This window comes from Bos mutus, chromosome 27 (genome assembly GCF_027580195.1).
Source record: "Bos mutus isolate GX-2022 chromosome 27, NWIPB_WYAK_1.1, whole genome shotgun sequence".
Lineage (NCBI taxonomy): Eukaryota > Metazoa > Chordata > Mammalia > Artiodactyla > Bovidae > Bos > Bos mutus.
Genome location: NC_091643.1, coordinates 5,373,472 through 5,390,038, shown reverse-complemented (window position 1 = coordinate 5,390,038; position 16,567 = coordinate 5,373,472). Strand labels below are relative to the sequence as shown.

Below are 16,567 nucleotides of genomic sequence, written 5' to 3'. Positions count from 1 at the left end.
TTATGTCCCTTGGTTTTTCAGCTAAAACAGATGGTTCTATAATCTATCTAGTTCTAGCTTTAGGTCACATCCGGTCTCTGAAGTCTTCGTTAGAAGTTGCAGTCTAATTTGGTCTCAGGTGCTGTCAACTTCTATGCCAGTAGTGTGTGCCTCTTATTTTACTTATGTTAATTTTGCCTGCTCAATTAGATTATAAAATTCTCAAGAAAAGTGACCATATTTTATTATCCTTTTGCTTTGTGCTCTGGGCCCATGGTAATGATGATAGCTGGTATATACTGAAAAGTTTATTACTGTGCTCCTTGGTCTAGAGCAGGAAAAATGATCAGAAAGCATAGTGCTTTGCTTATATTATCTCATGTAAACCTTATGGTCACCCTGTTAAGGTAATTATTTATGTTACACTGAGAAGACACTGAGACTTTAATGGTTTAGTAAGCTGTAGAAAGTCATGGCTAAGTTGAGACGAGTATCCAGATTAGTGAGAATCTAAAGCCTGCATTCTTAATTACCAGAACATATCTCTTCTTTATAAGAGCATTCCAGATTTAGGGTATTCTAATAGTTTTTAGGCTATTTGATGACTTGCTGATACTTTCATCACAACTGGCATTTTGGGAATATGAGTGTTTGAAAGCTCCTGTGAAAGGAATTTGGTGCCACCCAGCAGTTCTTTGAGACTAGAAGGGGTCTTTCAATTGGTTCTTCACTTTTAGAATAGCTTAAGATGATATAAAATATGTTAGTAGGTACTCATTTTGTTAGAGTCTCAGCAATTTTAGTGATTTTTAGTAAACAGACTATATCTTTGCCTTTTTCTCTTGAATATATAGAACATTGTTGTCACTAAAAGAAACATTGCAACTCAGTCTTGAGTAATATTTTTAAAAGAGGGTTTTTCTTTTTAAAATCAGGTTTTAAACCAGGTCAACGAAAAGTTTTATTTACCTGTTTCAAGAGGAATGATAAACGTGAAGTGAAAGTTGCACAGTTGGCTGGATCTGTTGCTGAGATGTCTGCTTATCATCATGGAGAAGTAAGCAAGCATGGAGACTGGAATTAATTGAGAGCTATACTTACTGGCATGAAGAATGATAATAGGATAATTCAGCAAAATCAAGTGTTTTTCCTTTTATGAGGTCTTTGGAAATGTTAAAGAATTGAGGATTTGTGTTTTAATAAAATGAGATTCATGGAGGAACTTTGTGAATGTATTCTGTGTCTGTTCTGCAGCAAGCATTGATGATGACTATTGTGAACTTGGCTCAGAACTTTGTGGGGAGCAACAACATCAACTTGCTTCAGCCTATTGGTCAGTTTGGAACTCGACTTCACGGGGGCAAAGATGCTGCGAGCCCTCGTTATATTTTCACAATGTTGAGGTAATCATTTGTAGATATAATGGCATAAGTACTATTTGAAGGTTATTGGAACTAACAAAATGTGTAATAGAAGTGTAGCTATGGAGAGAGAGCCATATTCCCTGGTGGCTCAGATGGTAAAAGCATCTGCCTACAATGTGGGAGACCTGGGTTCAATCCCTGGGTTGGGAAGATCCCCCTGGAGAAGGAAATGGCAACCCACTCCAGTATTCTTGCCTGGAAAATCCCATGGATGGACAGAACAGCCTGATAGGCTACAGTCTATGGGGTTGCAAAGAATCGGACACGACTGAGCGTCTTAACTAACTTAACTATGGAGAGAGAAACTTGAGTGTTATGTTCAGGGTGAATGTTCCAAAGTATTTGGTCACATCTCGGTTTTTATGAATTATTGGTGAAGCCAGTCCTAATGAATGTAAGGATTTTTCTGATCTAACTATTTAGGCTGAAAGTGGGTTTTGTGGTTTAGTCAGAATAAGAGGAAATCCTTACCAGGTTATATATCAACATGAAGAATTTAGGCAGGTTAGTCAGTAAGTAATCTAAGTAAAACAGGGCTGTTTTATTCTGGCTTTGTGCCTGAGAGAAATACATTTGGTAATAAGGTCAAGTAAATTTTATTGTTAAGTTTAAATTAAGTACTTGTAACCAAAAACTTTAAATGCATTATTTTAAAAGATTTCTGACATGTAAAGTAATCACATATAAAGTTTTTTTTTTTTCAAACTGTGACATTGCTGCACGTTTCTCTTTTTCCTTTCATTAGCACTTTAGCAAGACTGCTTTTTCCTGCTGTGGATGACAACCTGCTTAAATTCCTTTATGATGATAATCAGCGTGTGGAGCCTGAGTGGTATATTCCCATAATTCCAATGGTTTTAATAAATGGTGCTGAGGGTATTGGCACAGGGTGGGCTTGTAAGCTGCCCAACTACGATGCCAGAGAGATTGTGAACAATGTCAGGCGAATGCTCGATGGCCTGGATCCTCATCCCATGGTAATGATGCAGAATTTACTGCTTATATTGGTTTTTTTTTGTATTTAACAAATGATATTGTGTGAACTACAAAGTCAGTAATTTTAGAAAAGTAATGGAACCATTTTCATTTTAGAACATATTTTAGACAGTAAGGACCTTCTTAGTGTAGAACTTGATGTGTGCTTACAGTAAAAGATAAAGTTTGCAAAAAGCCTGCAGATAAGGCTTATGGGGAGAAACTGTTTATTAAAATTTTAATGTAAAAGTATTTCAGGCTTTTTTCAGACTTTCAAATATCTAAATTATATAAAGAATAAGGCTTATATGATAAAGTTATATGCAACTTTTTATTGTTCTTCAGCAACTAAATCATGTTAGAGAGTCATGAGGATACTTAAAAACACACTGCAGGTATTTTAATATGTCTCCATATTTACTTTTCCCCTTTCCTCACATCATTGATTGTTCAGCTCTTCCCCAACTCCCTCTAAGGAAAACCTCTCGACATGCTTTACCCTCTTCTACATGGTTTAAAATCGTCTAGATTCATAAGCAAAGAGGAAAACATACTCCATGTATATAGAAGCTTAATATTTTTATGTATTTCACTCCAAGTTTTATTTCATTTTTGTATTTAAAAAAATTAGATTGAGTGTGATTTAAAATCTGTTTTTCCTCTAAATAAAGTACTTTAAAATATTTCTAACAGGAGTATCAGATTACTTACAATGATTATTGCATTTTATTTTAATTATTTCAGATATATTGAGTATTAAGTTAATATGTTTCTTACATTTACATATGTGTGTATGTATATATACACATATATATAATCTTCTATATATGATACTGTGCTAAGTGGTGAGATAAAATATTATGATCCCTGTCTTCAAAAAGTTAATCTTTTGTCGAGGCAGGACGTCTGGGCATGTGGTTCACAGTGACATGTAGTTGCTCAGTGTGCCAGGAGAAATGTGCTCTGCTGTGCACCTGACTGCATAGTGATAGTAACACATAGGGATCAGAGAAGCGGGGGCGGGGGGGGGGGTGCGGGGAGGGCCTTGTCATTTGCCTGAGGGGCTGAGTGAGACTCATGTAGTTATATAGGGTGTGAGGGCATGCTGGGTAGAAGACAGTGAGAATATTCAAAATATTCGAGACATATAAGTAGTGATCTGGAAGGCAGATCATTGGCTCTGGACTGCAGAGCTAACATAACATCTGAGGAATCTGAATTTAGAGAATTTTTAATCTACAGGAGAAGGAAGGATTTAGGTAATAGACTGGGGACAAAAAGTAGTATTCTTGGAAGACTAGGAAAGATGACGCTAAGGTTTCAAGGTTAGGGAATGCTGGGCCTTTGAGAACAGAAGCTGTGAATTCAAGCCCGAGCGATTGTGTGGAGAGGGCCTGCTGTGGACGAGAGGAATTTGGGTTCAGTCGTGTGAACCTGAGCTGGCAAGAGCTCCTGACTGGGGGCCTTCAGAGGTGGCACTCGGTGAGGAGTTGGGCCCATAAGGGATTTTTATTTCTCTCTTCAGCTTCCAAACTACAAAAACTTTAAAGGAACGATCCAAGAACTTGGTCAAAACCAGTATGCAGTCAGTGGTGAGATATTTGTGGTGGATAGAAACACGGTGGAGATTACCGAGCTCCCCGTCAGAACTTGGACACAGGTTGGTACAAGATGCAAGCTGCCTGAGGAGGGCGGTTGCATTAGACAGCGTGTTCTGGTTTGAATGGGATGCCATCTCTGTTTGCCCTGAGTCTATAGAGTGTTTAAACATTCCTGCATGCATTTTTGACACATTCTTGTGAATATTCAATTGTAATTAAAATGTTTTTTAACTTATCTAAATGTAGAATGACTGAAGCTAACTTTTCAAAAGACTGTTATCTTGCTTACACTGAAATGAGTAGAATATGAAATGAGTAAGGAATAATGTTTGGAACCCTTGCAAGTGTGGTCCGTAAATTCATGTCAGTCAGTATAGGCGGGTGTCAAGTCGTCAGTTCTAGCTGATGCCATCCTGTTTGCACTCTCAGCCTCTTTTCACCCTTTGGGCAGATCAGAGCTGTGCCCTTGTCATCTTCTTTCTCCATTAAGATCCCCGCATGTTGCTGACTGCAGTGGCTGGGCCGGAGATGGTGGAGCTGGAGGTTTCCCCTTTTTCTCCTGACTGGAATTGAGAATTTTAAAAGAGTGTGTGACTTGTAGTTTAAGAACATGAATGTGTGTCATGAAAGAATTACTTATTTTTTAATCTTTTGTAGGTATACAAAGAACAGGTTTTAGAACCTATGCTAAATGGAACAGATAAAACACCAGCATTAATTTCTGATTATAAAGAATATCATACTGATACAACTGTGAAATTTGTGGTGAAAATGACTGAAGAGAAGCTAGCACAAGCAGAAGCTGCTGGATTGCACAAAGTTTTTAAACTTCAAACTACTCTTACTTGTAATTCCATGGTATGTGAACTAGATTTACTATGAATTTAACCTTTCTTTTATTTTGTAAGTGGGGTTTTTGCAACTGGCTTCATGACACAAGTGAATGTAGTAAGTCTGAATGCTTCTCCCCTTGTATGTTTGCTAAGGAATCTAGAGATACTTTCCTTTTCCTCTAATATTATCCTCTACTCTTAATCCCAGCTCTGCATTTTGCATCTGGGCTTGAACACACAGGGTACACATACTTTGACACACAGACTTGAAGTTCTGGGTGTGATTATTGCAGGCTTTCTGTGTGCCTTATGTCTGTCTCTATTAGCATTTTAATTATGAAGTACTCATCTTCTTGTAACTATAATCTGCTTTATTAAGCTTATAAATAATTGAGGAGGAAAATAAATGTGAGTATGTATGATTATTCTCGTTCCATTCCAAATTAGCTTTTAGACTTAAAAAAGAAAAAAAAATCCAGCAATAGCACAATGACTGAGAAAAAGTGCCATGACTGATAGAAAAAGGATAAAAAGGATAGAGAAGTAAGATTTCTTCCTAGGTTGAAGTTTGAGTGAATTATAGCACATTTCAAAAAATCAAAGGAGAGGCAAATGCACATCTGCTGAATGTACAGGAAAGAGAGAACTTTAACATTTAAAAACTTACAGATAGAATGTGTTTCTTTTTAGTTTGAAAAAAATATTAGGTGGTTTTATAGCCATAGTTTATATAGTTTTAAATAAGAACCTTATTTTAAGGTCCTATCTTAAAAATTTATTCCAACGTAACATATTTTCATAGTTTTGAGAATTGAAATTTTATCCATTTCTCAAAGTTATCGAAGGAATATTCACAGAAATGTGCTGAATAATTTTGGTTCTGGCTTTTAGGAGTGGTGTGTATTCATGTAAGTGTATTATGGTTATTTTAAATACTGTAGGACATAACACAAGCTAAAAATACCAACACAGATTTATATAATCTTTGAAAATTTTGTGTTTTGCATAGGTACTCTTTGATCATATGGGATGTCTGAAGAAGTATGAAACTGTGCAAGATATTTTGAAAGAATTCTTTGATTTACGATTGAGCTATTATGGTTTACGAAAGGAGTGGCTTGTAGGAATGTTGGGAGCAGAATCTACTAAGCTTAATAATCAAGCCCGTTTCATTTTAGAGAAGATACAAGGGAAAATCACTATAGGTAAGATGCAACCTTTAAAAATTTGAACATTAATTAAAATGGAAAAAAAAAAAACTTTATTAATAGAAGACATTTTTATCAGTAGAATATAAACAAATACAAATTGAATCTCTTTTCTTGATCCTAACTTTATTTTTCCCTCACATAGAGAATAGGTCAAAGAAAGATTTGATTCAAATGTTAGTCCAGAGAGGTTATGAATCTGACCCAGTGAAAGCCTGGAAAGAAGCACAAGAAAAGGTAATCATTTGCAGAATGAGACATTCAGAGAAGCTTTTAAAAGCAACTTCCAAAGCGAACCAAAAACCCAACCCCTGAATTTTGAATTTAGTACTGCTAACGGTGCTGAGTGGTGTGTTTGGAGACTGAAGTCTTCTGTTTATCCATGAAACGGATATGGTACAGGAATTGGCAGTGCACACCCACCACAAAGCTCATGGCCAGTGTGGCTCTGCCTGGGCCTCAACTGTGGCTCCAGGTTTGAGGAGGTAGCTCAGTCTCCTCAGCCTTCTTTGTGAGCTGCTGGTAAAGGACGGTGGTGGTGGTGGTGTGTGGTGCAAGTCACTCTGGGAACTGCTCTGGTCGTGCGTAAATGATCCCCCCCGGGCAGTCTGCAGTCACTGTGTGGGGTCACCACTCCCTCGATCTGGCTTTCCTGTGCTCTGGGGATATGAGAGAGGGAATGGTTAATACTTAGCAGTATTTATTGAGCCCCATGTGTGTGCTCTGATCTTGGCGTAGATCTTTAGCTGGAGATTTTAACCCTGGGACTTCAGATTAAAAGTCTGATGTTTTGTTAATTAAATTATCCATTTTAGATCATAGAGTACTAATACTAATTCAGTGAATGGAATATTGAAACTTTGAGGGTTCTCTCAAAAATTAGCTTCTTGCTGTTGTGGATAATTTAAAGAGGTGATACCACATTGTGATTGAGAACACAAATGTACAAAAAAGAAGAAACTTGGAAATGATTAGTTTTCAGATACTTAATTGAATATTGTATACATATATAATACTGTTTGCATTTTAAATGCAAATGTTTGCATTTTAAAAAATAGTTATGATTATGTGATATAACTTGCACTGAAACATTAAACTTCCCAGCATTTGAGTTCTCAACCATAATGTTTTTCGTATATTTCAAACTACGTAGAAATACTGCTTTCATTTACATTAAAGTTTTTTCAATTTTGAACTGTCATTAGAATGACATATACTAGAATGAGTAAAACTAAAATGAATTATATATCAATTTACATATTGAGATAATTGAGGGAGGTGGGTAGGACAAAGTGGGCGAGTATTCAAAATTAAGATGCCTTAAGCACTTGCTTTCCTTTCAGTGTGTTTTATTGCATTCTTACACCTCAAGTTATGGTTTATACACTACTTGCCCTTCTGTATCACTGTTGGTTTAAATTATATCTTTAAAAATTTTGCTAGTAAGCTAATGAATTTAATGTTTAGTTTTTAAAAGTGAAAGTGTTTAGGGTTTGAGAATGCCCTTCTGGTGCAAATAGACCTCACGGGTAAAAGCTCATGCTTGGTTTCAGTACTTTCATTGTAACCTTCAAAAATCTCTCAGCATGTTGTTCACTTTGGGGGTTTCAGAAACAGAAGGAGCTGCTCTTACAAGAGTGTCTTGTTATGTAGAGTTGGAGGAGAGAGAATTATAAAGTAGATAATTAGAAGATCAAAAGCATGGTAGAATTGTCACTGGAACTTGAAAAGCGGTGTTTTTTTTTCTTTTTTCCCCTGAAAGTGTCCTTAGTCATCTTCATGTTAACAGTGATAGATATACACATTTATGGAGCACTCATTAACAATACTTGGTGTGTCATTAAAACCTAGAGCAAATAGGCTTCTGAAGTGTGGGTCTAAATAGGATTTTATGACACCTGACACCCTAATAGTATTTTAATAGTAGTGTAAGAAATTCCATAGCAGCACACTATTTCATGAAGAAATTTTAAAAGCTGTAGATTGTATTAATTTGTCCTAAATTATCTAGATACTTATATAGTCTATCAACTGAACAACAGCATTCCTTACTTGGATAATGTTACTTAGTTGAGTTTATACTTTGAATGCAATGAAGCATCTTTCTTTGTAATTTTTATTTTTGTCTCTTCTAAAATAAACTTAAACTTTAATTTTTTTATATATACATTATGTTACTGAAAATTTAAAATTGTAAAACTTTTTTTAAATTGTAAGGCTTTTTTTCTTTCTTTTTTGATTACTGGAAGTGAACTTTTTGTTTTATGGAGTATCATGGTTAACTCAGTCATTTTTAATGATCTGAGTGCCTTTAACAATTGAGATTCAATTTTATTTTAACAGCTGTTGTTATTTAAAAAATTTTAAAGATGATGTCACTTACAATAAATTCATTGGATTTTGAAATTTAGTATTAGTGTAAGAAGATTGTTTTAATTGTAACTATTTCTGTGAAAAAAAGACCTTATGAGTACAAGTTTTGAATAGCCCTTACAATTCTTACTCTAACCTACCAGCTCTTCAACTCTTAAGTGAATTTTTCTTAGTCCTTACTTGAGTGTTACTGCTTGAGAAAAGAATTCACCCTTAGGGACCGACTATCTTAACATATTTATTATAACCGTAAAACATGTTTTTTTAGGTTTCAAATTGTTCATTCACTCTCCAGTGCAAAGACCTGACAAAGTGCACGATAGAGTGTTACTTCTGCTCTGTCACAGTTAAGACGCGGTGTCTTCTCAAGCTGTTAATTTTTCACCAGATTCCTGAATAGAGGCTGAATATACTATTCCTTTTGATGACATTATTTTGCATTTTTAGAAAATTTAAACTTTTTATAGGAAATATATTTTCATAGATAATCTTGTAGATAATCTAAAATAAACCCACCACCCTGAAGATGTAGCTTTAAGAGTGTAGCATGTGTGGAATTTTAAACTTAGTATTCAGTAAAATTCAACATTGATTTCATATTATACAGGACTTTAATATAAAGTTTATTATTCTTTGCAGGCAGCAGAAGAGGAAGAATCACAAAACCAGCATGATGATAGTTCCTCTGATTCAGGAACTCCTTCAGGCCCTGATTTTAATTATATTTTAAATATGTCTCTATGGTCTCTTACTAAAGAAAAAGTTGAAGAACTGATTAAACAGAGAGATGCAAAAGTATGAACTTCTGTGGGTTAAATAATTTGAAATTATTTCAGTGTTTTCCATATATTTATTTTTCTTTTCCAAAAATAGTTTTATATATCCTTTATCCATTTAAAAATTATACATTTATAACTGAATGTTTAAATCACACTACTTTTTTATTATAGGGGCGAGAGGTCAGTGACCTTAAAAGGAAATCTCCTTCAGATCTTTGGAAAGAAGATTTAGCAGCTTTTGTTGAAGAACTGGATGTAGGTTAAGTCTCCATTAAAATATATTTGAAAGAGTAATGTTTATCAAACAAAATGAAAGTTTTTAAAATTAAATTATCTTAGGATTTCCTTTAACTCTACAAAGGTTAATGTGTTTATAAGTTGCAGAGGATTAAGCTTCTAGCTATATGAAGTCATAAAAAACGGTTATGTCTGATGTAGATGAATAAAAGCTATGGAGTGGGATTTTAGAATGAGTTAAATTCTAATACTCTCTACTAATTAAAATTGCTTAACTGACTTCAAATTAGCTTATTGCTTCAATTTTAATGTTTTCCCCCAAAAGAGGTAAAAACAATATATATATGTGATTAAATATAGGTATTTGATTTTTAAAAAGTAGAATGATAGTCTCTTTAGACTTTTAATAGAGAAATTTAAAATTTTTTAAAATTTAGTTTTCTCCAAGTAGAATTCCATTTTTAAAAATAAAAGAAAAAATGTAGAGAAAGATGTAAAATACAACTTTTCCTAAAATTGCCTAATTTATTTTTAATTAACTCACTTAAAATCTTAGAATTATATTCAAGTAATATGATAGCAATATGGTAGCAATATGATCATCTAATTTTGAGTAGTACAAGGTAAATTACTATTTATTATTAATCATGATATTACTTATATTTATTGGTTTTAGTTGTTTCATTGATTTATTTTCCACATGCTCTAGTTTTATAACCTAAGTCAGAATTTAAACTCTTAAGAATGAGTGTGGTATATTAGTTGCCTAATACAATTTCTGGAATTTTAATGATCTTTCAAGTATCACAGTATCACGTGTTGCCTTGATTTATACTTTTCTTCTGTTATGAGTTATTTTTTTTTAAATTTGAGCCTTTTCCCTGCTGACTTATACATTTAAAAATTAATATCCATTAAGATTGAAGCAAGGTAAAGCAAGAGTAAAGCACGGCGTCATATTTGTTACCAGAATTGCCTTTTTGTACGGTTCGCTAGGCCTCTGATGATATCAGGGCATCAGCAGTCCTGACCCCATCATATGTCATAGGGTTCTAGAGCTGGGCGGGACCATGTAGGCCATTTAGTTACAACCCCTTGTCTTACAAATGAGAAGCTTGTTAGATAGAACTGGGACTATAGCCCAGGCCTTCTGGTTTAGAATTGTTTTTTTCTTAGGTTAGATCACCTGAAAAGAAAGCTCTGTTCCTGAGTGACTAAAATGAGCTTTGACTTCTTCTGCAGTCCCAATTATCTTTTCTGATGAGTTGTTTATGCCCCACCCTCCTCCCCATCCTTAATGATTCCCCTCCAGAAAGTGGAAGCGCAGGAACGAGAAGACGTTCTGGCTGGGATGGCCGGAAAAGCAATCAAGGGGAAGGTTGGCAAACCTAAGGTGAAGAAGCTTCAGCTAGAAGAGACGATGCCCTCCCCTTACGGCAGGAGAGTGGTCCCTGAGATCACTGCCATGAAGGCAGATGCCAGCAAGAAGCTGCTGAAGAAGAGAAAGGTAGCACACGGCTCGTGGGTGGGCTCCACCTCAGTAATGATGTTTGTAGGAATCGTAATTTTACTGTTATGAAATCATGCTGTATTTTTTGTTTCAAATGTATTGCTATTTCACTGTGATAGGAAGTCATTTGTTCATGAAAGCAGTTGATCCATACATAGGATGAAGACATTACTCAAGGATCCACATACATGTAAAGAGTGAGACTTGACTTCATCCCATTTCTAAAAAGAAAGAGAAATATTCTACTCAGTATTCTAAATTAAAATCATGGAACAGTAGCAATAACAAGTATAAACCATAAACTTTAGTTCTGTATCATGACCAGTTAAGGAAGTCTTACAGTAGAAAAGGGTCTGTTTGGCTTTTGAAGTAAACTGTCATCTTTTACTATTTGTTTTTACCTTTAGTTAAAAGATCATCAGACACAGCCTCTATCATTGGGTTGATTGATGTTACAGTGGATTTAAAAGCCTCTCGGAGAATGGGGGTCAGTTAGCCAGAGGAAGGAAACATCTCAGAGCTGAGGAAGCAGGAGCCTGATGGTCACAAGGAGAAAGGCTGACTTTTCTGGGCAGGCTGAGTTTAGAAGCAGAGCGTGCCGGGTGAACCTGGGAACTTGGGAGATGAGCCTGGGCACTGGGTGAGGCCAGAGGGCTCTCTGTGCAGAGAGAGAGTGGAGCCCCAGATGGGGCACTGGGCTGCGGGGGAGCCCTCTCCTGCTGTGCTGAGAACCAGGTCTCACACGCTCACCTGCACACAGAGCTTTCTCTTGGAAATGGCTTCTCTTCTCTCCATTTCACATGGTGTTAGTCAGGATCCGTTCTCAGCACATTTCTCTGTGCCTTTTGTACTCTCCTTGAGTGATTGCATTTGTGCCCAGAGCGTTTATCACTTGATGACTCTTGAATCGATGTCCTGAAGTGGTCATGGTTCCAGGAGAGCTGGACTAACGCAGCCATCAGAATGCACTCAAGCCCCACACACTCAGCATGCCTGACTTAATCCTAGTTTTAAAACTCCCCTCCTGCCTCTGCCTGATCTAGCTTTGGGCATGATCAGCCATCACTAACATAGGCCAGAAGCTGGTGAGTATCTCATTTAATCAGTAACTTAGTCCTACTGACTGACTATAAAAGAGTCCCCAAATCCACGCTTTTATCTTGGTCCCCACTGACACTATCTTGGGATTCAGTATATTTTCTCTGAGGCAGTTTAAGGTGAGCCATGTGGGTCCAGCAATCCTGTCTGTAGTCAGCCAGTCCTGACTCTACCTTCTTCACTTCATTCCTCTGTCTTATCTCTTTCCACCAGGGTGATGTTTCCAAAAGACAAGACTGGTTATTCACAGTGACCCCTTGTGTGCAGTGATTCAGCTTCCACCTGGCTGCCCTTACGCTTCCCAGGTGGCGCTAGTGGTAAAGAACCTGGCTGCCGATGCAGGGAGACATAAGAGATGCCAGTTCTATCTGTGGGTCAGGAAGCTCCCCTGGAGGAGGGCATAGCAGCCCCCTCCAGTACTCTTGCCTGGAGAATCCCACAGACAGAGGAGCCTGGTGGGCTGCGGTCCATGGGGTCACAGAGAGTCAGACGTGATGGGCCTTTCCTCTCCGCTGTCCTTGAGCCAGCAGACCGAGTCACCGTCCCTTCCCTCCTCACTCGCTGGGGGATGTGCCCGAGTCTTCAGTGTCCAGTGGAAAGGGCTCCTTTTCCCTATTGTCTGTCCGGCCCTGGGCAGGATTGCTCACGTCTCCTCACAGGTCACTCTGTTCTTTCTCCGTTTCAGGGTCAGGGGACTTTGTCTTATACTTAGCAGTATATGACATGTCATGTTTTATTCTCATAATAATAATCTAAAGATTATTTTTATTATCTTCAATAATCTGAAGGTTTTTTCCTGGTGGATAGAGGCCTGAGCTCTAGCAATGAATTTTTCAGGTACCTTTTGGTACCTTGTCCTTAACTTTGAGTCTGAAAGTCCCTTGGATAATCAGAAGCTGCCTTCCTATTTCTTACAGTTGGTTTTAAGTAGCTGTCATCTCACAGAATGCACTGATAGATTAGGGTGGTGAGCAGGATCATTTTCCATAGTTGCATAAAAAGCATGGTCTGATCAGTGTCATCTCTTAGGGCCTCGGTAGACCCACGCATTCTTTTTATTCATCTGATACAGAAAAGCTCTCTATTGACTGGAAATGTGCCTCTAAAGTACATATGATATTAATTCGGCTTGTATTTTTACTGATGGTTTGGCTTCCTTTTTAATGTATAGGGCGATCCGGATGCCACAGCAGTCAGAGTGGACTTTGATGAAGAGCTCAGCGGAGCAGCAGTGGAAGGCGGGGAAGAGGTGCCGATCCCGTCAGCTCCTGTACACAGAGGCCCCAAACCCAAAAGGGAGAAAAAAGAGCCTGGTGAGGGATCACTACAGTTTTTTGTTTGTGAGAAAATGTGTATGTTCAGGGCATTAGTAGATTCTTTGTGCTGTTTTTCTGGTAGGTGAAGTAATATCTTCGGTTCTCACAAACATTATAATGAACTTTTCGTTATAATAGTTTTATTTTTACTAATGATATTTAGGTAAGTATTGATACATACCTTATTGTTACTCATTTGTTTTTAGGTACCAGGGTGAGAAAAACACCTACATCATCTGGTAAACCGAGTGCAAAGAAAGTGAAGAAACGGAATCCTTGGTCAGATGATGAATCCAAGTCAGAAAGTGACTTGGAAGAAACAGAACCTGTGGTTATTCCAAGAGACTCTTTACTTAGGAGAGCGGCTGGTATTCTGATATATTTTATACTTATTTTATTATTTTTTGTGGTTTGAGAAAGTTAGTATTACTCATAAGTTAGTATTGTTAGTATCATCAATATTACTGAAGTAGTAAACCATTCGTATTTCAGAAGTTAGTTCACAAAGACCAAAAAGCCTTCTTTATGGAATGATCTTTTCTAGCAAAGTTGGACATACATTTCTCCAAAGTGAAATCTGGAGAAAGTGTTTTCTTACTGACTTTTACGATAAAGTTTGGGTTACATTCTGTCCAGAGTTAGGAGATGTTTGCTAGAAAATGTACCTTGATGTGGGCTCAGCAGTAAAGAATCCACCTGCCAGTGCAAGCAGACGCAGGAGACTCGGGCTCGATCCCTGTGTCGGGAAGCTCCCCTGGAGGAGGGCGTGGCATCCCACTCCAGTATTCTTGCCTGGAGAATCCCATGGACAGAGGAGCCTGCTGGGTTACAGCCCAAGGGAGTTGCAAAGAGTTGGATGCAGCTGAGTGACAGAGCACACACGTGTGTACCTTGGTGTAGGGCACTAGCAGTGCTGGGTCCACAGGCAGCGTGGGGTCCGTAGGCCGTGCTGCGTTGGTTTCCTTTTGTTGTGTCGTCTATTTCTTATATCATGAGAAATTTCCCTACTTTATAGTCTGGTTCATATGCACACAGCATTATTTAGATAATTGCAGTGCCAGAGTTTAGGTTGTAGAATCCCATTTTGCTAGTGTATATTAGTATTAAGTGTGTGATTTGATCCTTTCTGAATATTTATTAATTTGAAGTCTTCAAATACTTAAATACTGATGAGTGTCCTATTTTATAGGTTCTTCTCAAATTTTAAGTCCTAATATACATAAAATGAAAAAACATTCTGATTGTTTTCTTTGGGAGATACTTTTATATTTCAGGCCTTCAATCGCTAAGTAATTGAATTTCTTTTCATAAAGCACATAGGTAGTATAACAGAGGTAAACATTTTTTTTGTTAGACTATAGTTGATTTACAATGTTGCATTAGTTCAGAGGTGAGTTTTAACAGTATATCAAGTTACATGAAAATTAATTTATTAATAGCTTTAAAATTGTATTTAGGCTTTTCCCATACATTTAAAATGAAGTATAAAGTTGCATAGCACCCAGATGACTTTAAAATTTTATTCCATAGTATATGCTAGAAATTATAGTAAAGCTTATTTGCATTATACCAGTGTGCCCTTCTCCATGAGATCAGATCAGTTGCTCAGTTGTGTCCGACTCTTTGCGACCCCATGAATCGCAGCACGCCAGGCCTCCCTGTCCATCACCAACTCCCAGAGTTCACTCAGACTCACGTCCATCGAGTCAGTGATGCCATCCAGCCATCTCATCCTCTGTCCATCCCCTTCTCCTCTTGCCCCCAATCCCTCCCAGCATCAGAGTCTTTTCCAATGAGTCAACTCTTTGCATGAGGTGGCCAAAGTACTGGAGTTTCAGCTTTAGCATCATTCCTTCCAAAGAAATCCCAGGGCTGATCTCCTTCAGAATGGACTGGTTGGATCTCCTTGCAGTCCAAGGGACTCTCAAGAGTCTTCTCCAACACCACAGTTCAAAAGCATCAATTCTTCGGCGCTCAGCCTTCTTCACAGTCTGACTCTCACATCCATACATGACCACAGGAAAAACCATAGCCTTGACTAGACGGACCTTTGTTGGCAAAGTAATGTCTCTGCTTTTGAATATGCTATCTAGGTTGGTCATAACTTTCCTGTGGGTGCTTTTTTATGTGTTATATTATTTTGCTAATATATTGAGATCTTAACTCTGTTTCTTCTCATTCATCTGAAAAATTACTATTTCTGTTATTTCATGGTAAAACTACTGTGAAGAGAGATGATAGAAGTTTTTATGTAAGAAGTTAAGAGAAGGCACTTTCTAAAGATATACAAGTTGTCCTTTGTAATTGCAGAAATGGGGGAGTCGCATATTAGTAGTCACTTTTACAGTGGCCACGTCTCCTCTCCTCACTGTTTGGAGTATCTTTTAAGCATGAAAAGCAGCATCCTGATACGCTCATCAGGCTCATGTTGCGTTCTCCAGGCACCTGAGCGTGACCCCGGAGCCTCCTGGGAGTGCAGGCCAGACGTTAGGACCGTCCGCGTAACTGAGGCCAAACTCAGGCACTTTTATTCTCCGATGCTTGTCTTTTTCTCTTGCATGTTTTCGGAGACTGCTGGATTATTTTTCAAGTGTATGGTTTGGAATAATATTTCACTTTGATAAAGCTGGGTTTAAAGTCATTTTTGTTTTTGTCCTAGCTGAACGGCCAAAGTATACATTCGATTTCTCGGAAGAGGAGGAGGATGACGCCGATGATGATGACGACAATAATGACTTAGAGGAGCTGAAGGTCAAAGCATCTCCCATAGCAAATGATGGAGAAGAGGAGTTTGTCCCCTCAGATGGGCTAGATAAAGATGAATACACATTCTCACCAGGCAAATCGAAAGCTGCTCCAGAGTAAGTAACACTGACAAGGTGCAGTCGGGTGTCTTGGCATCTGTCAGATCTCACAGTAAAAGCACCAAGAAACTGTTACCATTCTGGATAAGGCCCTCCCCAGGAAGGAATAAATTGGGTTAATATTGTAGCTGTTTACGTAACTGTTGCTTATAGTTGAGAGCATAGGTTGGCAAATGTTTTCCATAAAAATTTGGAATAGTAAACATTTTAGGCTTTGCAGCCATATGGTCTCTTGAACTACTCAGTGCTGCCACTGTAGCAAAAAAGCAGCCATAAATGGTAGTGAATGGATGCGTGTAGCTGCGTTCCAGTAAAATTCCATGTAAAAAATTAGGCAGCGGGTGTGGGGGACATTTCTCTGAACCAAGGT

The 16,567-nt window shown here is 37.6% G+C and overlaps 1 protein-coding gene across 3 annotated transcripts in view; it reads left to right on the top strand.

The window, feature by feature from the left end:
- The window catches only part of TOP2B (DNA topoisomerase II beta), a 63,276-nt gene that overhangs the window by 38,100 nt on the left and 8,609 nt on the right, over nucleotides 1-16,567 (top strand). For all 3 annotated transcript variants that reach the window (XM_070364219.1, XM_070364218.1, XM_070364217.1), the window contains exons 19-31: nucleotides 915-1,036; nucleotides 1,234-1,382; nucleotides 2,149-2,380; nucleotides 3,904-4,038; nucleotides 4,637-4,837; nucleotides 5,822-6,017; nucleotides 6,166-6,257; nucleotides 9,033-9,188; nucleotides 9,344-9,427; nucleotides 10,722-10,916; nucleotides 13,189-13,330; nucleotides 13,540-13,701; nucleotides 15,993-16,194. In XM_070364219.1, the coding sequence (XP_070220320.1) occupies nucleotides 915-1,036; nucleotides 1,234-1,382; nucleotides 2,149-2,380; nucleotides 3,904-4,038; nucleotides 4,637-4,837; nucleotides 5,822-6,017; nucleotides 6,166-6,257; nucleotides 9,033-9,188; nucleotides 9,344-9,427; nucleotides 10,722-10,916; nucleotides 13,189-13,330; nucleotides 13,540-13,701; nucleotides 15,993-16,194 (2,068 nt within the window). The remainder of the gene's footprint in view (nucleotides 1-914; nucleotides 1,037-1,233; nucleotides 1,383-2,148; nucleotides 2,381-3,903; nucleotides 4,039-4,636; nucleotides 4,838-5,821; nucleotides 6,018-6,165; nucleotides 6,258-9,032; nucleotides 9,189-9,343; nucleotides 9,428-10,721; nucleotides 10,917-13,188; nucleotides 13,331-13,539; nucleotides 13,702-15,992; nucleotides 16,195-16,567) is intronic.